A 21,350-nucleotide genomic window follows, 5' to 3' on the forward strand; every position below is an offset into this window, starting at 1 on the left:
AGCAGTTCTAGGGCTCTACTCTAAGCAGCTCGTATGCCAACTACAGAACTGCTGCCTTACAATTTAAAAAAATTTTATTCAGATAGAGCGGACACTCTATTATTAAGGCTGGTTACTGCACATTCACCTGCTATGCTCAGTACAATTTACAATACGCCCCTCTCACTTCCCATTATTCCCCAAGCACAGTGGGAGTTTGAAGAATTATTTGAAGAGAAGTTATTCCACTATCAGAATGTGATGTAACTATTACCTGATTTCGGAACATGTTCTTTAGAACATTTGACACCTTGTTTCCAAACAGACCATTTTCACTCACATTATAATAGATCTTTGAGCTCTGTAACCACCTGCTTGCTTGCTTGCTTGCTGCTTTTTCTCCCTCCGTCCCTCCATCATCTACTTTTTAAGATTTAACACTCTTGAGATTTTCAAAGGGATTTTCAAAGATAGCTGGCTAAACTGAGGTAAGCTATATATTACCTATCCTAACTCCAGGAAAGAGAATGCTTCTCACAAGTGGCCCTTCTTGGCATGTAACTATCAATAATTTTATGGCTAGGAGCATGGAATAGCTCAGAGTTAAGTAAAATCATGTCCAGTAATTTTGACAGAAAACTTCTATAAATCTTCAAAATCTGAGATCTGAGCTCAAATATTGGACACATTTACTGAATACTGGTCTAGTAAAAGGAGTTTTCAAAGCTAGCTATACATTAAAATCACCTGAGAAGCTTAAAAAAATCAAACAAAAGAAATCACTCTGTAGCCATCTCTTCACTAGTAACTGGGGTTACTAGCTTGGGTTAAGATCAGGATATGAGTATTTTCTCAGAGCTCCCACAACAGTCCTGATAATGGAGTCAGGGCTGAGCACCGCTGGTTTCATGGAATGTTTATAAATGGTATAGTTATGAAATAGGTGAATATTTCAAGACAGCCACTAATGAAACCTTAGCACTCAACAGCTATCCTTAACATTTTACCCAAATAATAAAGTATAAAGAAGTCAAACTCCATTACTAAAATAACATCAAAAAATTCAAATTCAAAAATTCATTCAATAGTAGCATTTGTGAATCTGACGCTTTGAACATGAGATCCTATTATCAATGGAAAAACTACTTTGAATCTATTGGGATAAGAGATGCCAAGGATTCATGTCAAAAAAACTTTTTAAAACTTCATTTGTGGTACAGGGTTAGGAGCCAGAAAGGGAGGAGGGGGTGGCACGGGAGGGAGCACTGTTACTATTACGATCATTTCTATTCTCTGAAGGGCACTGCCATGAATGACCTCAAGAAGGACTCGCCTCAGTCATTCTCAAGATCAAGGAAAACATTCCAACTTACAATAATGAAACCATAAAAATCTTGGTCAAGAGAAATCAGTACATGTAATGCTACATGTAGATTTCTTTGCTACATGTAAATTTCTCTGTGTTTTTCAATCCAACATCCTCAGCAAAGCCAACTGGAAGTTGCTATTATTTATCAAGTGTTTGGGCAGCATGGTGACCAACACACAGCCTCCCGACCCTGTAACAACAGGATTCTCCATTTAGCTCCACCCTGAATTGATGCTGTAACTAAACCTCCCACCTAGAACATTCCAGTATTCCCTATTATGAGCCAGGAAAACAAAGTCCAAGGCAGCTGAAGGACTGGATGTGTTTTTACAATAAGAACACCTGATTCTGAGTGCATCCCACCACCTCTCCTAAACTGACTCAAGGTGGGATACCCACTTTTAGAAATAAAGTATACATAATCCAGATTAAATCAGAACTGATTTTGTTCTTAAGTCACAGGTTAATGACGTCCTGCTTAATTAAGAGAGTTTACCATCGTAAGAGCTCAATAACTCTCCTTTCCTTATTTGCCAGCTAAATAGTTTTCCATTTGTTATTTTGCTTCTTACCTCCATCTGGTTTTTCCCCCCATTTGTTGAATTCTGGAGGTTTTCCCCCCACTCATTTTCAGTTTCTTCCTGATTCTTGATTTCTTGAATTTTCTCTGATTCTATCTATGGCTCTACTTATGTCCACTTTACTGAAAGTCAGTCTCTAGTCACGTGTCTGAAACAAGACTATGAAAAATAGACTACAAGAAACAGTGCACTCCTTTCTCACGTACCCTCTTCTCTGTAAAATCACACACAATCTCCCATTTGGGACTATCTTTAATTCTCTCCTTTACTTGACTAAAAGCTGTGTGAGAAATCTTCCACACATACATAACCCACCGCTCCCCAAAAAATTAAGGAAAAAAAAAAAAAGAAGAAAACCTGCAATATCCTTTTTTGCTGGAAAATAAAGGGAAGGTGACAACTGGCTGATAGTAGCCTGAGTTTATGAGTGAAGACAGTTCCTAACTTACCAATCAGTTGCCCCAAATGCTTAAGAGTTGCTTGTTTGGAACTCTGGGATTACTTTTTCTTAAAAAGAGTTTTTCAAGGTAACCACACAATCACTGATATAAGTGAAATGATGTACACTTGCAAAAAAAAAAAAAAAAAAAAAAGGAAAATAGTGCCATGATACTCAGAGAAAACCAAAATCAAACCAGTCTTATACTAGTAATTTTTTTTAAAAAAGGAACTCTTTCAGAAGAGAGAAGAATGGAGATCGTATAATGCTGAACCTGTAAAAAACCAAAACTGTAAGGTGATTTGTTTTTTAATGTGAAGATGGGGTTTCCAGATTCTTGCAAGAAAGGTAGATGACACTGGTTCTAAAGAAGGTCTAATTTCTCCTCAAAAACTTTCCTGGATATATGAGGGTGGCTGGTATTTTAACATCAATACTTAGTCTCCTTTAGAAGCACAGAGACCAAGAAGAAAACTTTTCAGAGCCAATTAGTTAGGCTCTAGGTGTAAGACAGAAGAAGGAAAGTAGCTAAGAACCACCACCTAGATAAGCAAGCGGGAGCGGAGCAAACCCCCTGAGGCAGAAGCAGCGGCTGAGGGGAGGAAAAAGTGGTGATTCTTCTGTGCACTGCCCACTAGATGGTGCTACCAACCAGGACAGCTTGGCTGCGGCCAGTTTCCTGGGTTGTGGAGTCTGCATACAACCATACAACTCATGTGATGCGCATGGCTCTAAGTCCCGGGGGCTGCCCCCGGCTCAGCAGCTGAGGAAGAGGTTTACGCATGGACTGGATCACTGGGCCCTCCTTAGACTCCACTTCTCATTCTGTCTTTTCCTTTTTGTTCAGAAATTTTGGCTTATAATCTAAGTGAACTAAGATCTTTTTTCAAAGATTTAAATAAAAGAAGTCGAAATGAGAAGGGTGGTAAAAAGATACCATGTTTCTTCTCTCTGGATCTTTCCATGTAATTAAGAGACTGTGCCTTGCATCAAACCTCTATTAGTCAGTACATTTCTTAATACAAAAAGAATTAATAATACTGTCTTAAACCGGCAGCTGCATATCCACCAAAACACGTGAAGTACCGCAATACAGATGGGAGTAATCTGAAATATCACTTTACGCACACAGCACCCACACAGAGCAGTCAAGGCAGAAGCAGGTACACGTAATGTTCCTGCAGAGGTGGGCTCTTACTCTCTCATGCCTTGTATTCCTCAAGAAGTATGAAATGAACAACTAAGACTATGAACATGAAGGAGCCTAAATCTATACTAGTATTAGGACTAGACTAGAACCAGATTCTGATCACGTACAAGAAGTGAGTATGCAAAAGAAAAATTATTTAGAAAATGTCAATACAACAATATTCCTTAGACAATATTTCTAAAATGTGTGGATTGGTAGTGGGACAATATCTAAAAGTAAAAATAACAGCTGTGATTTGACACATCAAAGTGAAAAAGTAAAATGTCATTTAATATAATTTATACACTAATTAATGTTTTAATCTACATTGAGGACAACTTCCCTGATCACATAAACATACTTTCCTTTGAACAGTTGGTCCTTGACACTGTCGCTAACTGTTCGCACCCGCAATTGTAGGACTCCGCACCACACACACCGCAGTGGCTGAGAAATACATGTTCAAGCAGACATGGAGACACCCCAGAATAAACTGAAATCTAGACTTAAAACCCCCAAATGCTTTCAAATAAACAAAAGTTGTCTTTTAAAAAGAATCAAGCCTTAAGTTATTAAGTACCCATGTTCATTCTTACTCACCTGGTACTGAGCCATTAATGCCAATGGGTTATTATTCTGACTGTTATCAAATGTTAAAACATCAAAAACTCCAACACAATTTACTCGCAACCTTTAAAGACCAGAGAATTTAAAGAAAATTGTTAAAGTGAGATTTTTTAAAAGTTTAACACTTCCTATATTATGAAGGATCTCAGAACATGATCTAGTCTAACCTCCTATCCGACCCCCATATAATCTCCATCAACCACCATTTCAGAGATGAGGAAATTAAGGCTCACAGATACTAAGTGATAGGCCCATGGTGACTGAAGTCAGTAAGTGACAAAGCCAGGACCATTACTCACATCTCTGACTACCAGGCGCGTGGTCTTTTTACCACACCTAGCTGCTGCTTTATTAGTGATTCACAAAAAAGAACTAATTAGCTTTTCTCATATTTGCTGAAGATGTTATTAGGCACAATTCACATGTATTAATCATTCAATTTTACATGTATTAATCACTTAGTCCTCTCAATAATCTTATGAGATGGGTACCTTATAAATGTGGAAAGTAGAAATAATAACAGTCTGCTAAGGTTGTTATACACACAGAAGTTACTGAGTTTGTTCAGGATCATACAGACAGCAACTAAGAGACTCAGAGTGTGATGAACCTGGGTAACCAGGTGTGGGGTCTTGAGCTCTTTGTTATGTTGTCCAAGAGAACTCTCAAAGTTACAGCAACTCAGATAAAACTCTGGGGAAGTCAAGGGCTGTGTTCCTGAACTTTGTATTGGTGGTTCTCAAAGCACTGGACCCAATGAGCAGCAACAGTATCACCTAAGACCTTGCTGGAAAATATAAACTCTCAAGCCCCACTTCAGTTTTACTGAATGAGCACTCTGGGAGTGGAGCCCAATAACGTGTGCTTACTAATGAGCCCTCCAGGTAATTCTGTTTCATGCTACAATCTGAGAACCATGGTTGTGCATAGAAAAGGTCTCTTGATATTACTTCTATATCCGCCTCCCCCCCTTCCTAACTATGTATACGTCCCAAACTCTTAAAAGATTCTTGGTTAATAACCAGGCATTTTATTATTAAGAATTCAACATTAAAAAAAAAAAAAACTTACAAATGAACTCAAAGTCACAGCAGTTCTTCTGGATGGAGTATACGAAAAGGTAGAATTAAACAAATCATCATGCTTTGTTTACTAAACTGTCATTGGTTAAATGCTCAATAAAGAAGCCAAACCTCAAAACGGCAGTACCTTGTTTTGCCAGTTATCAGAATCTTTGTTGGGTCCATAACGCGACACGCCAAGCCTGCCGTGTGAATGGTGCGCAGTGCCGAGCTCAGCTGCACAACGTAGGCCCAGATCAGAGACTCTGGCAACAAGCCAGCGTGCTGTCTGGGCAATGGCCCGTCATGCTGGCCTAGAAGGCAAGTAAATTAAAAAAATGACATCTTTTAAACAACCAACTAAAAGACTGAAGCATCCAAACCAAAATTAACCAAAAAAAAAAAAAAAAAAAATCCACGTATCACAGCACAAATTTAAGTTTAGTCTGTTGGCGGGAAGAGACACCCCCCAGCTTCCTGTGGACGAGATCACACCTCTACACTGTCAGCAGCGGCAGGGCTCTCACTGAAGTGCTCTTTTCTGTGAGCACTGTAATTACTGAATAAAGAAAATTACATAAAAAATTTATATCCCATGTGAGCCAAATGTAAATTCTGATTAAAAACAGGAATGATGAATATTATTATTTTACTTAAAATGGGGATAATTCTGGCCTGTATTAGGGTTCACGCAGGTGAAAACCATTCACTCGATGGCCTGAAAGGCCCATACGAGTCCCTCTATCACTTATGCCACATGTTTCCTTTCTCGCCTTAGGGCACTCCAGCCCCTCTCTCAGAGCCATGTCGGTTAGCCAGGATGACACCCAACTCATAAACACCTAAGTGCAAAACACTGAGTATCACTTATGTCTAATAATAATCACAAGGATAATCTGATCTACCATGACAGTATATCAGACATTATATCAACTCCTGTTTAAGTGCTGCTGCTGCTTCTTCTTCTGTAATTAGAGAGACAGAGAGAGTGGGGTGTAAGGTAGGGAGAGTGGGAGGCAAGTGAGTAAGCGTGGGGTGCAAGATGGGAAGAGGGAGGGAAGGAGGGAGGAAGGGGGGCCTACAGGAAGAGAGACAGAGAGACAGAGAGAATTCTAAGCAGGCTCCATGTCAGCAGAACGCAATGCTTCTGTGGGGCTTTGTCCCACAACCCTGGGTTCATGACCTGAGCCAAAATTAAGAGTCGGATGCTCAAATGACTGAGCCACCCAAGGTGCTCCCTCTTATCACAACCCTTATATATGATTATTATTGCCAATTTTATAATTGGTATATTTCTTATAATATGTAATTGTTGAAGAAAACACTAGATTTTCATCTATAGCTCTTTTATACTTTTTCTTCTAATAGTCATAATGGGGAAAATAGAGAACTGCCTTGGATTAAAAGTTGCTATAAACTGAAGGATGTATGCTATGCCCGGGGAAGTTACTATCATTCAAACACTTAAAAAAAGAAAAAGGAGTGATTCCTCTGAAAATGTAAACATAATATATCATATAATCGGTCAACACCAAAAATAAAGACTAAGAAAAACAAAAATGGGAAAGGAGTGCTATAATTAGTGGTTGTCCACAGGGGTCCATTTTGCTGCCTGGAAACATCTGGCAACGTAGCAAGCTCTTCTTGGTGCCACTACTGCTACAGGCGTGTAAAGACAGAGGCCAGGGCACTGCTCGCCCCCTGGAATGCACAGACAGCCCCCCACACATCATCATTCAGCCCCACATGTCAACGGGGCTGAGGCTTAGAAACCCAGCTATAAATTAAACCCAACAGTCATTTCACAGGTGCCACCACTAAAATAAACTTGAACAACTACAGCCATATCCATCTGTAGGAAAGCTATACCACATCCCCTTCAACAGAATTATCTATGTGTCTAAAGAGGACACGGCAAAAGGAAAAAATGAGCACACGTATGACCAAATTTTTAATGTCAAACAGCCACGTAACCACAGCTCTCTTCTTCCAACGGCCAGAAAGCAAAGTTACAAGTAAACAGAAGTAATATATTTTTATCCACCATTCAAATCCTTAAAGGAGTCACAATCCAAAAGAGAATGTAATGGGGACTCCCATCTTTCTTCCTCCTTAATTTCTCTCAGTATACATTCAAGAAAATCTTTGAAAGATTAAAAACCACAGTAAAAAATATAATGCTCTATCAACTATATTTCAATAATAAAATGTTTTAAAAGAATTCCGTGTTTTTTCCCTGCCCCCAAACAAGAAAACGATACATACATTTTCCTTACCCAAACACCTAACTTAATTAAGAAACATCTCAATATTTTGGTTCTTTGAAGTACTGGAACTATAAATACTAAAAAATATCCCATTAAAGTAAATGCTACCTGAAAACTTATTTTGAAGATTAATTCCTTAAGTAACTAACATTCATTCAGTCCTACCTTTTAAAAAAGCATCTGTTTAGGGAAATCACTTCAAAAATGACATACGGTCACAGTGGACTATAACAGAGTCATTAAATTATATTCAGAAAAGATAAAAGGGGGAAAATACTTAACAACAAATGAAAGATGCAAGATACAAAATGATAAAAGAAGGAAACAAGATGACAGGAAACCAAAAACAAAACAAAACAACCAAGACCAGGAAGAAATAGGCCAAGAGATAATAATGATTGTGCTTTGGGTGGTGAAGCTATAGGCATTATTTTCCAAAATGCCTTTCCTCAGAAAGCACTGTCGTTTTAAAAGGAAAAAAAAGTTGAAGGGGGAAAAACCCCCATCATCTTGTCAGCGGGCGGCATTTCAGACGGCTCCGCAAACCTCTCACGCCTGCCTCGCCTCAGTCTCTACACACGACACACTCTTTCCAAGCTCATTATGGACTGCCTTCAGTTCGAGACATTTCTCTTTTTAATGCACTATGATAACAGAAACAAGTTTACGTGCATTTTAAAATACGAAACGACTCTTCCACAGAGCAAAAGCATTTGTCAAAACATATCCTGCTGCATCTTTTCCTTACCCCACTTTCTCTTTGTGAAATAGGCATCAGCATTAGGGTCATTAAAGTGTCTGCTCATCATAGTCTCTCCTCCAGCATGGAAATCATACGCAAACACAAGAGCTTAAAATAAAACACAAAACACTCATTACTGCAATCTGGCTTCAAACAATGAAGAGCATAAGCAGAAAGACAAGTACAAATTACTCACAAGGCTCCGCAAATGCTTTAGTGGTAAATACTTCACGCAAGGTCACAATATTTGAGTGCTGAATTTTCTTCCACATATCGACCAACACCATGCACTTTGTGTTAACAAGACGAAAACCTATAGAAGAAAATTTTTTCTACTGAACTGCAAATGAAATCTCCCCTTGATTCTTATCAGAAATGTGAAGAAAAAAGCCACGTTATACATCATTTATGAGCTACTAATTTCCAAATGAAATAACAAATTTACCTTAGTATCCTTTATACTCCTATTAAATAAATAAAGACATGCAGGAAGATAGAGCATGGGTAAGTCATCTCCCTTACCATGTATCCTCCGAAGGCAATAGGGCAGATCATCTTTGCTGTTCACAGCTTTGTAGCAGGATGTAATGTATCCAAAATTACTTGATTTCTGTATCCGGTTGGGCGGTGGCAGTGGTTCGAGAGGGAACAGGCTATGGTAGCTGTCAACTTCTGCGGGGACTGCTAGAGAAAGTCACAGAAGACAGTTTTACCTTGCTGATACACATAAATTTCTCAGAGTAAAAGAGACATCAAATCGACCATAAGCCACCGGTATCAAAATATACTTTTGAATTCTGGCACAGTGTCAACATTCATAATAATTCTAGAAAAGAAAATGGTTTCATTATCATTAAAAATAAGCTTTATGAAACAACTAAAGAACCAGGTTTCATACACTTGAAAACATTTTTTTACTTTTGTTAAGTAGGTTTCACACCCAGCCCAGAGCCCAACACAGCACTTGGACTCATGAGCCTGAGAGCAAGCCTTGAGCTGAGATCAAGAGTAGGATGCTAAACGGACTGAGCTGCCCAGGCGCCCCTCGAAAATACGTATCTTTTGGGGCGCCTGGGTGGCTTAGTCGGTTAAGCGTCCGACTTTCACTTAGGTCATGATCTCGCGGTTCGTGGGTTCGAGCCCCGCATCGGGCTCTGTGCTGACTGCCAGCTCAGAGCCTGGAGCCTGTTTCAGTCTGTGACTCCCTCTCTCTCTGACCCTCCCCTGCTCACGCTGTGTCTCTCTCTCTCTCTCTCTCTCCTAGAAATAAATAAAACATTAAAAAAAAAAATTAAAAAAAAAAAAAGAAAATACGTATCTTTTATAGCACAATACAACACTTTGTTTCTCAGCTATTAGAAACAATTTGTGTTATCACGGATATTAAACATTTCTGATTTTGATTCTGCTTCTTAAAACACTTTGGTTTGCACGAAATATATTTAGACAGTGGTGTTAAGCATATGACTTCTTGTTTTTTAAAACATACAGAAATCCAAAACGAGTAACATTAAATTGGAGTGTGATATGTAATGTATCTGTGTGTATATGTATGTATAAATATGGCAATCTATGAAGACTTTCAACCATTCAGTGAACAGCACAGTTTAATTCCTAGTAAAATATAAAAGAAAGAAAATGAAGACAACTTTACCTTCATGCTTTCCATGTTCTTCAAAACAAGAAAAATTATGTTTAAGAATAGCTGGGATAATGCACTGCAATTTGTTCATGATACTCTGGTCAGGCATTTAAAAAACTATTTATCTTGAATCCCAACCTGTTGTTTCTAAATAGGGGCGCCTGGGTGGCTCTGGTGGTTTAAGCATCCAATTAGATTTTGGCTCAGATCATGATCTCATGGTTCTATAAGAATAAGCCCTGCATGGGGCTCTGTGACAGTTCGAAGACTGTTTGGGATTCTCTCTCCCTGTCTCTCTCTGCCCCTCCCCTGTTCACTCATGCTCTCTCTCTCTCTAAAATAAATAAATCATTTTTAAAAAGTACTCAAACTGTATTCAGTGCTTGGTTTCTCTAAATAGTATAGGCAATTTACTTTTCTTTTTTAAGTTTATTTTGAGAGAAAGAGTGCACCACAGTGGGGGAGGGGTAGAGAGACAGAGTGAGAGAGAATCGCAAGCAACTATGCACTCAGTGCAGGGATCGACACGGGACTTGATCCCACAAATGGTGAGATCATGATCTGAGCAGAAACCAAGAGTCCGACGCTCAACTGACCCAGACACCCAAGTGCCCTTACTTTTCCTTCTTTATTGCTCCCTATTTTCTAGCACAAACACATATCAGTTTTGCAATTCAAAAAAATGAGGTTTTTTTTTAATGTTTCAAATACAATCAAATTACATTTTCCAATGGAACAGCTTCCATTCCCCTAAATGGCTCGATGACTTAGGAACGCTCAAGAGATTTCAAATGAAAAGCAGGTAAGCGAACACACCCAAGTATGCACGGAAAGCCATGTAGAAAGGAGCACGGCAAAAACTTTAGCAATGGTAACCTGAGTGGGAGCACTGTTACTCTCTCTTTACACTACTCCATACTTCCCAAACTTTTTACAATAAACACGCTTAGCAGCATTTTTAAAACACAGGAATAAATCTCTTTTTAAAACACACACAGACCAAATGACTAATAATTTCTGACCTGATGACTGTTAAGAAATATAGGTAAAACCCTATTCAGAAATCTAACTTCAGTTGACAGGCTCACAATGGCCTCTCGGCCGTTGCTCAATTCTGACATTTGCTATGTCTTGGTTTTTGAAGCAACCATAGGAGACAGAACTCTATTTCATAAGGAAAGTGAGATCGCACATCTAGAAAGGGAGTTGGGATGCAAACTCAGGACTCTGATTCCGTAGTCTTGTGCTCTTAACCACTAGACAGCATTTTGACCATAGTGCAAAACAGACACTGATTCGACCTAACTTTCAAAACAAGGTCACATGACATGTACGGAAATAAAGGCAGCACAAGGGAAGTAGACACACAAGGAAAGAGAGCTATAACTTTGTCCATTTATCATTTATTTTATCGATCAGTGTAATTTCCACAAATGATGAATAGATTTTGTTTCCCTGTTACTTCATGAGGAGCATCTAATAAGAGAAATAATTAATTTCAAATTAGTAACAAGGTAATGAGCGCCTACTGTGTATCAGTGAGCCCATATTAATGAAATACGGGCTCTTATAAAGCCACGTAGAGAAAAATGAAGGACAGATCTATATGAAAACATAACATAGTACAAGGAAAAACAGCTATTAAAAAAGTACACTTCACCGTGGCACTGGTTCTTAAGCTCCAACACCCTTCAGAATCACTGACAGTGATACGCCACGGTTTGCAGCGCCCCATGCCCAGTGTTTACTTAATCGCGCTACGGTGGGGCCCAAGAATCTGCAATCCTAAGAAGTTTCCAGGTGATAATGAAAAGATGCTGCTGGGGCGAGGACCACATTCTGAGAACCACTACACACGGAAACAGCCAGAAGGAAGCCAGTCTCAAGGGTACCAGGAAAGATCTTACAGAAGACTGGGTACGTGTACTACAAACCGAGGGAGGAGACTGCCTTCGGTGAGCTACGACGATGAGAACGAGCGCGTGGCTTTGCGGTGAGGGAGTGAACACAACCGCCGCCGCCACCCAGGCCGCAGTGTGTATTGTGTCCAGGAGCCGTGAAATCTCCTGTGGTGGGAGAGTAGCGGGGATCACAGAGGACGTACAAAGGGAGAAAAGGCTGAGGGGGGTGGGCTGGGACTGGATCAGGGGGGAATTTAATGCGAGACTGAGGACCTGAAACTCACTCTGCCAATCGGTGGGTCCTAGCACCAGTGTGACAGAGAGATGGAGAGAGGGTCACAATCAGCTAAAAAAAACTCCCCTGTCCCTATGTGCACTTCAAGCAAGGCATGCTGAATTCTCTACACTGCAGGGGAAAAAAACCTGTGCCTCAGTGGAAAACTATGCAGCATCCAACGGGCAGCTTTTCGATGTCTGATTCTGATGCCACGGGAGACCGTCCACGCTCCCATGAACTGTACGTAGCTAACTGGCAGCCCTGCAAAAGACCGCCTGGCCTCCTCTATGAAAAAGCCAGTCTGACACTCACTTCAATATTCCTCATCTGTAACAGGTCCCACAATCAGCTCCCGCATGACATAAATAAAACCTTCAGACTGTTCGTTTTTATGTCTGTACATTTTACCTTGTTTCAGAAAGTCATCTTTTAACACTACATTTCCCATTCCACCCTGAAATAATCGTATGTGGCCTAACAGTAACCTTAAAAACTGAATGTCTTCACTGATAGGACTGTTCAGTGTTGTTTTTCTCTTCTTTGTTTCCAGCTCAACTTAACAAATGCATAAAATTAAAGATGAATAATGGGAATAGGGGGTGCCTACGTCACCATCAGGCATCAAAAATCAAACTAAGGATATCAACTTATAAGATTATGGACAGAACTGTATCCTCTAGTTTGGCCCCAAGTTTTAGTCTGGGGTCCAATTCCACCAAATAATATTAAAAATAATGATTAAAAAAATAAAATGTTAATGTCTTTGCTCTATTCAACCCTACTTCCCCTCAAAGGACATATAAGATAACAGGTTCAATCTAAGATACTGAATGTCTGAGATTCACTGTGGTCTCTCGACCTTGGCGCTACTGGCACACCAGACGGGATCACTCTGGGCGGTCAGGGACTGTTCTGCACACGGTGAGTGTTCGGCACCCACCACCAGGGGGACAGCCCCAACTGCTGCAGACACTGCCAAATGACGCATGACGGGGACAACCACTCCTGGTGGAGGACCACTGATCTACAGGAAATAAATTATGATTTCGAAGTTGAGATATTGTTCCCGTGTGAATATGAATTATGAAATGGGAAACGGAGAGAATAGACAGCAAGACCAAAAATTAATAAAGGAATCAACATGAGATGAAAATTAATAGTAAACATAGGACATGAAAAAGACCAGTTAGAGCAGCGACCCAAAAAAAACCATTTACAAAACCTTGTTGAACAAGGGGCACAGAAGTGGATTAACTGTAACTTTCAGTTTGTGACACTCAGATCACTGGCTCATGTCTACATAAGGCCTGCTTTAATGGAGCTAATTACTCGTAATAGCATAATAAGCATCTGCAGACTCAGCACTCTAAGACCTTTACTTTAACTGACATCTAAATTATGGTTTTCTCTACCAGCCTCTGCCTTCTTTCTCTCACTTCCTTCCTTTTTAATACAGATGTATTACACATGATACACATATACACATAGGTTTACATAAATGTAAGTACATATACAAATTTTAACTTTGTAAAAAGGTATTATGCTGTATGTAGTCTCTTGCAGCTCACTTTACTTACCAATACTCTTCCGTACTGTTGCATGTCAGTGAACATTCTTCACTTAAGCTGCTGTACCAGATCCCGTTATTTGACAATGTCACAGTTAATTTGGACTGATCAAAGTCTCTGCCATTTTGAGCAACAATGTTACGGATACTTCATCATACATTTTGTGGCTGAGAGTGTGTAGGAGTTTTCACCTGTTTTCAGGAGGAGAGCTGCTGGGTCACAGCACACAGAGGCACTCCGCTTTAGGAGCTTTCCAAAGTGCTAACAGAGTCCCCAGTGCCCACCACCTAGAATAACGCACTGGAGAACCTGTGGACCCACATCCTAACACTTCATTCGATCAGACTTTACCATGGCAGCTTATCTGTATTTCCCTAATTACCAGTGATGTTTAACATCTCTTCATATGTTTATTGGTCCTGTGAATTTCCTCTTTCCTCACAGGTCTAGTCCTATCTTTTGGCCATTTTTCTGTTGAGTTTATTATGCTTTTACTGAATTGTGTTTTTTATATTCTTTGTCAACTGTGTAAATATCTTCTTCCAGCTTCTTTCTTTACTGTGGGTATCTTTGGATTACTTTTCAATTCTAATTAATAAAATTTATCAGCGTTTTCTTTAAGAGTCAGCAATTTTTGTCTCCTGTATAAGATATCTTTCCCTACTGAAATGTTACCTCTATTCACTAATATTTTATAGTATAGTATAAAGAGTTTGTAAGTTTGGTATGCAAGTCCCACCCACTTACTTTGCCCTAGGCACTTCCTCCATTCGGCAGTCCCAGGGTTGAATCCTCTATGCACTAAACCAGCAACAGTACCTAAAGTGAGTCCCTCTAGCAAATTACTGAACCAGTGGAGTGGGGGGGACTGGTGGTAGTGCCTGTGGAAACCCCCCCCCAAATTTGTAGTTGGCTGGAGTGTAGGTAGCCCATCTCGGCGGGCCTTTGAAATGGGAGTAGTCTTGTGGGACTGTGCCCTTAATAAATAAATTGTCAGGACATGAAGCAAGTGTCAGAAGTATTATGAGTAAAAACAACTCACGTGCTTTGACTGCAATTATACTGCATCTATAGATCAGTTCAGAAAAACTGACATCTAAATCACTATGTCTTCCTATTTATAATATTTTGCTCTATTTATTTACTTAATATCTCTTCATAAGCCTCCCCCACTGAAATCTCACACATCTTTTGTTGCGTTTATTTCTAGCTACTGACAAGCTGAAACCACTGTAAATAGCATCTTTTCTTTTAATTATATTTAACTTACTGGCTACTGGTTTACAGAAATTTAAGCGACATGTATTAATCTTGTATCCAGCTATTTCCTAAGCTCTATTACAATTTCAAGTTATGGCCAATCTACAGACATAAGACTTATACATGATTACAGTCTTAAAGACTAGAAATGCAAAAATAAACCTATTTATTTTTCTTTTCTTTTTCTACCCTGGCTATGGCCTCAAAGACAATGTTAAGTAACTGAGGAAAATTCCAACCTGAATACTTCAAAGGTTATGACTGATGAGTTCCCTGTCCATCTAAACTGAAAAGATCAGTCTTAAGGCATTATAGCTAGACGTATTATTCCTTTTAATTCTTTGGCAATCAAGAAAATGCACAGTACACTATGTTGAGTCCTTGATTACAACCACGTGCTTTGAGACGATCTCTATGGCAAATATATTCCTACTGCATTATTTATAAAGTTTTGCTAAATTCTACCGTATTTAAGCTTGCGATATACAGAGTAAGCTAGAGAAAGAGATTTTTCACATACTCTGAGAAACACTGTGGTACAGTCAGAAAAAGCTAGGTTTAAATCCTGACCCGACCAGCTGCTTACTAGCCATAGGTCTTAAAGGTGATTTACTCAGCCTTCCTGTCAACCTCAGTTCTCTTCATACATAAGAGGGATAGGATAGTATTCGCATCTAGGTCACAGGATTTTTATGAGGAAGAAAATAAGACATATAAAGAATTTAATTACACGTTATCTGGTACACCACAGTTTGAAAAATAATAATTACCTTCTCCATCTGTTCCAGTATCCATACTTTATCAAGTTTCAGAAAACAATATTCCAATGCATGGTGAGGTGAATCACCATGAATTTTAAAGCCATCTAACTTTTTTGACAAACTGGAATACTGCCACATGTAGAACTAAAATGAACTAGACGATCAGTGGCATCCTGGAACTCTTCAAAAGTAGATTTCAAATAAATATACTCATAAAATAGTAATTAGCTGTTCAAGGCATAAAAACATGTCCATCAAGATTATAATATCCTTTAAAAGGAAGGACGGAATCAACTTGCATTTACCTGGCATATCTGCTTGATCAATTTGGGCCATTGTTATTAAATGCCTGTTAATCAGCTCCTAAGAAAAGAAAACAAGTATATTTACATATAAACATAGCTTCTGAAACCTGATTTTCTACTAGAAATAAATATTAATATTTTCTAATAAGTGCACTTTTTAATGTCGACAACATGAATGACATTTCTAATAATGGTAAGATGTCTCATTTCCGGGCCTGGAGAGACTGGCCCATAATGAAGGTGGGGTTAAGTAGCTCTGCTTTGACCCAAAGCACACAACCTACTCTGTGGCTGAAAACTCCAGGTCTACCCTAAGCTCGTCAAGAATGTATTCATCAACATTATACTGGTACAACTTCTGTGAAATAAAATTTTTCCTGAGAATATAAGTATAAAATGAATTCTATATATCAAATAATACCCAGCTATTTACCTCAAAATAACCAGCTAAATTACTTTATAAAACCTACTTTATAGAAAATATTAAGCTCTACTGTTTTTTTAATCATTTTAAAGTTTATTTATTTATTTTTGAGAGACAGAAGTAAGGGGGAGATGGGGCGGGGGGAGAGAATCCCAAGCCGGCTCCACACTGTCAGCACAGAGCCAGATGCGGGGCTCAAACTCACAAAACTGAGATCATAAGCTGCGCCAAAACCAAGAGTTGGATGCTTAACCAACTCAGCCACCCAGGTGCTCCAATATTAAGCTCTTTTAAAATGAGGTTTATTTCTAGGCCCAACTACTTATTCTCAACCTACAGATATTAGCAAAAAGTTGTCTGAAGGTTAGAAACCATGTAAATAATTTATTTATATATTTCAAAGAGACCTTTCAACGCACAGGATATGACATGCAAAAAGGTGGCCTATTTAAATAGCTCTTTTTTCTCTCTTATGTCCCAACAAATACTGATCTGCAATTGTCTTGAAAAACAGGTTTCCTTAAATAAATGTATCAATGAGAACTCATACATCCTCAATTCGAGCTCTTGCGTACAGCATGTTTGATCACACTATCTGACTGCGAAGAGCACTGTTCTTTCTCCAGCTTGTCGCCAAAGCCCGACAGACACTGAGCGCCTCCACCAGGACCCCCGGAAGCATACCTGTCGGAGCTCGTCGGCCATGAAGAAGGAGGGAGCGTTTGCTTTCGGCTGCATATACGCGACATGAGGTGCAGTCGGAGGATATATGTGATAGTTCGGAAATACCTAAAAAGGCAGGGAGGGAAAATGTAACAACCAACTTTTCTCAACTGACAGGCTTTATCACTGTTTTGGTAAAGTTTTAAATGAAGGTGACAGATAAATGGATACATTTTAATCTTTAAATCATAATGAATTAAACACCTTAGAGAGTAGCTGTTATCAGGGTACTTTCAGAATGAACTCACTTTGTAAAAATAATCTTATATTGTAGTAATCAATTTTAAAAAATCTAACGAGGAAGGAAACATTTCTTCAGATACAGTAAAACTTAACTTCCAAGGAGAGGCCAAAGCCGCACTTTGGAAGAAGAGTTACGTATCCTGTAAGCATTTTTTTTTTTTTTTTAACACAGTGGGAAGAGAGGAAGAAAGCAGGTGTTAGAAGTGTCTGGATTCAGTCCGATAACGAGGTGACACCGCCCTGGCCCCCCAGAGAACCATCCCCCTTGCAGGGGTTTTGTGGCCAGCCCGAACAGACTGCTTGCTCTGTACATGCTGGTAAGTATGTACCGCGGCCGTGAAGGGGACCGGGGACTTGCTCTGGGGCCGGGGCCGCAGCTTAGGTGGACAGAAAGTGCAACAATCTACTAAAATACCTGCCGCACAAACTACAGCAAAGTTACTAAATCTGCTTCAAGCTTCTTCGCTTTCATTTTTCCGGACTTTTCCCCACCCCCTGCTTCTTCTCTTCTTCCTCTGCCTCTCCTTCCTCTTCACTGGTCCCTGATATAAAATAAACGTACATTCTAAACTACCTTCCTCCCCCCCACCCCCCCATCTAAAAAGCTGAAACAAACACTTTTTTTTTGTCCTCTTTGAAAAACGAATTCAGCTGATTTCTGCTGCCCTCAGATGATCATTGTGCTCTGGACCTCGGCCAGGAAGTGGTTTTGCAATACCTGTAAGGTTTCCTTTAACCTATATCCGCAGGGAGAAGAATATTTCTTTTTTCTTGCTTCAGTTTTCTTACACCAGATAGCACAGTTTGGCTTAATTACCTCAAGTTTACCATGAGCATATTTCTAAGAGTGGTCTGAAGAGTAAAAACATCATAAAAATGTGCCACAGGTAATCTCTACAAAAACAGATTGAGATAGTTTTGTGACAAAAGAACCTCTTTATAGATTAAACTAAACTTCTTTCTATAAATATAATAAAAATGTAAATAATTATAATAAACCCCCAAAAAAGGTAAAACATTGATGGAACTCTTACTTGAAAGAACCAAGGAAAGTCTCTACTCTACCTCAATTATTTGACCTTCTGTTCGGCAAGCTGTTCTGTGATAATTTTTGAAAGATCTCTGACCAAAAACAAAACAAGACAGAACAAAACTATTAGCTATTTATTAGTCTTTTAAAACATTTTACATAATTTACAAGTACTTCTACACATGTTTTCACTAAAGTATTATCCCCACCGACAACTGGGGAAATGGTCTCAGAGATACTAAGATTCAAAAGTCACAAAACAATGGCAGGACGGGGACACTTAAAAAACATAAAAGAACTCTGTCATCTTTCCTTTCAAATTGACTTTTAGTAAAATATTAATCGAAATAAACCACTGATTTAACTTGTGAGATCAAAATTTGCTTACCAAAATCCAAGTATATTTTTCACCTAAACCTATCCTCTGTAATTATGTCAAATGTCTATAATTGAGATCAGCTCTCCTATCTTGATGGAATTTAGCTTTCTAACTCACAAGCTCTTCATCCACTACTTATTCTACCGTACCAGTTAAAAAAACAATATTTTAACATAACCAGAATGAAGCTAAAAGATATAATTTATGGAAATTTTTTGCCCTTTCCCCTCTCTCCCCTCTGCCTGCCTTTGGTAGCTCTTTCCTCATCCATGACCAGGGATCCCCCCGGGCTTCCTCTTTCCTTACCAATAACCCATATTGGGGGCCCCTTATCATATGTGTCCTCCACTAGCCAGAGATGTACAGATTAAATCATTTCCTCACCTGAAGCAAGAGTTTATCATCGGTTTGTTTTCAGTAACTACGATAAGAAACCATCTACTTTCTCCGACTTCTTACTAGAGTTGTAAAACCACCTATACCTATAAACAAACGTAGCAAATCTCAACTCCAGCTGGCACCAGTACCTGGTAACCCTATGAGCAAAACATGCCATAAAGAACTAAACTAGAGCTTGAATATAAACTAATTTGTGATTAAAACCAGTTTTGTCTACACTGGAGTTCGTATTAATGCAGAAAGTTTACTCTGAAGAGATAAGAAGGGCTCAGAATTATCATCTAAGTTAGAAAATTAAATACTCACGTTTCCACATCACGAGAGATGCAAGAGGGCTAACCCTCCTCACTAATCTCACTAATAAGAAGAGACTGTTGTAAAGGGACTATCACCTCTCCTTTAATGCAGACATACCATTCCAGTCAAAGGTGCTGGGGTTGTGTCTGTATAGAAGTAAGTCGTCCCACCGACAGTTTCCTTTTGGATCACCTGACCAGAAGACGGAGTCTGAGAAACAGGATTATTAACAGACGTGGAGGCACTAGAAGGCACCATGTAACTTGCTGGACTGGGAGTGTGACTTCTTCTTCTGGGAGCAGGAGAAGTATGTGGAGTGATCTTGGGAGAATGAAGAGGAGAAGACCCGGCAGACAAGGACATTCCTGAAGAAGATGTGAAAATGTTTCTTAGGAGCAAAATTTGGTTTTAGAGAAAAAGATCTGGAAAATAAAATGCAAACATTCATTTGGAAGAAACATCCTCTTTAGCAAATTCTTTAAGTGCAAAAATAAAAGCCATAATTTTATCTTGGTTTGTTTTAGAGACAGCTCTGCTGAAAGCAAAGGTAAGAGGTTTCTTTTTTCAAATATAGCCATTTCCAAATAAACTGGGAAATTTATTACGAGAATAGTCTCCTCCATATCAAGGTTTACATGAGAAACTTCAACAGTAACAATCATCGGCAATTTAACAAATTAATTTTATGGAAAAATGAGAACTAACTGGGACTCTCAAAAAGCCTTTTTATAAGCCTTTATAAAAAGCCTTTTTTCTTTCATAAAGTGCTCAATTCCTTTTTTGCAAAAAATCATTTAAAACTACGGCTATTAACAACAAAAATACCACATTACCCTACAGTAGTATAGTATTAAAAATCAAACTCCTTAATGAGATTTACTAGATTTCTTTTGGCCAAATACAGTTAACAGAATGGTTTGAAAAAGCAAAACAATTAAGTCTAGTTTTAGCTGAAGTACACGGCAGCTTATATACTCTTTTTTAATCAAGCAGTATACTGTTTTTATGCCTTTTGTCTTTTAATTCTAAGCAGGCATATACTAAAACAAATGAAAATTTCTGCAGATGCATACTCTGTAAAATTAGGTCAAATGATGCCACTAGATTTTAGCAGAAGTTTTATGCAAACACAACTAGAAGGAATCATTACATGTACGGCATCCTTTATTATGATTCTAATGTGAAGAAAGGGAAAGAACAATTGTCTTAACCCTTCAGGAGATTCAGACTAGCTGAGAAAACAAGTCCAGGTCACAGGTAAAAGACATAAAATGACTTACAAAAACACTCAACTGTAAATTAATATACTGCAAACTACATGCATAAATGCAGATGGAATGCAAGTTAATTAAAACCATGTAGAATTAATCAGAGGCTTAATGGAGGTGATCAGTTCTGAGCAGAGGCTGAAAAGAGTTTCTAGAGCTACAATTATACTTCCTAAAAACACTCAGCTTATCCCCTGAACTGTTTTCTGGACATGAGAGTAGCTAAAACCCACACCTTTAAAGTAATATGCCATCTCACAATCCATGAAAAAAGTTTGCCAACATGCCTCTTGTCATTTGAGAAATATGACTAACAGGGACATGAATTTGAATTTTGAGAAATTCATAAAACACCAACATTGTCTTTTGGAAAGACGTAGGTGGACACAAACAAGGTGAGAATTGAGAGGACACTTACATCTACTTCACACTTTCTAAAGAGCCTTAATGTGATGATCCTGCCTGATGTCTGAGCAACGAGATAAGTTAGGAAGGTGAGGCAGGTCACATTACAAGCACCAGAGTATAGAATTCAGACATGAAGAGGTAGTGATTTGATCAGTGTGACATCTGTGCAAAGTCAACAGCGAAGCCAAGGCTCAAAGCAAGGCTCCAAACT

General features: G+C 38.9%; 1 protein-coding gene across 5 annotated transcripts in view; it reads right to left on the bottom strand.

The window, feature by feature from the left end:
• The window catches only part of PAN3 (poly(A) specific ribonuclease subunit PAN3), a 134,510-nt gene that overhangs the window by 16,552 nt on the left and 96,608 nt on the right, over nucleotides 1-21,350 (bottom strand). For 2 of the 5 annotated variants that reach the window (XM_039255715.1, XM_039255695.1), the window contains 9 exons: nucleotides 19,581-19,828; nucleotides 18,424-18,480; nucleotides 17,077-17,181; nucleotides 15,969-16,026; nucleotides 8,777-8,938; nucleotides 8,451-8,567; nucleotides 8,261-8,362; nucleotides 5,394-5,559; nucleotides 4,158-4,248 (listed from right to left, as the gene is read on the bottom strand). In XM_039255715.1, the coding sequence (XP_039111646.1) occupies nucleotides 4,158-4,248; nucleotides 5,394-5,559; nucleotides 8,261-8,362; nucleotides 8,451-8,567; nucleotides 8,777-8,938; nucleotides 15,969-16,026; nucleotides 17,077-17,181; nucleotides 18,424-18,480; nucleotides 19,581-19,828 (1,106 nt within the window). The remainder of the gene's footprint in view (nucleotides 1-4,157; nucleotides 4,249-5,393; nucleotides 5,560-8,260; nucleotides 8,363-8,450; nucleotides 8,568-8,776; nucleotides 8,939-15,968; nucleotides 16,027-17,076; nucleotides 17,182-18,423; nucleotides 18,481-19,580; nucleotides 19,829-21,350) is intronic. The other 3 variants (XM_039255721.1, XM_039255706.1, XM_039255699.1) reach the window with 2 other exon arrangements.

This window comes from Hyaena hyaena, unplaced genomic scaffold, assembly GCF_003009895.1.
Source record: "Hyaena hyaena isolate Hyena2069 unplaced genomic scaffold, ASM300989v1 scaffold_11, whole genome shotgun sequence".
Lineage (NCBI taxonomy): Eukaryota > Metazoa > Chordata > Mammalia > Carnivora > Hyaenidae > Hyaena > Hyaena hyaena.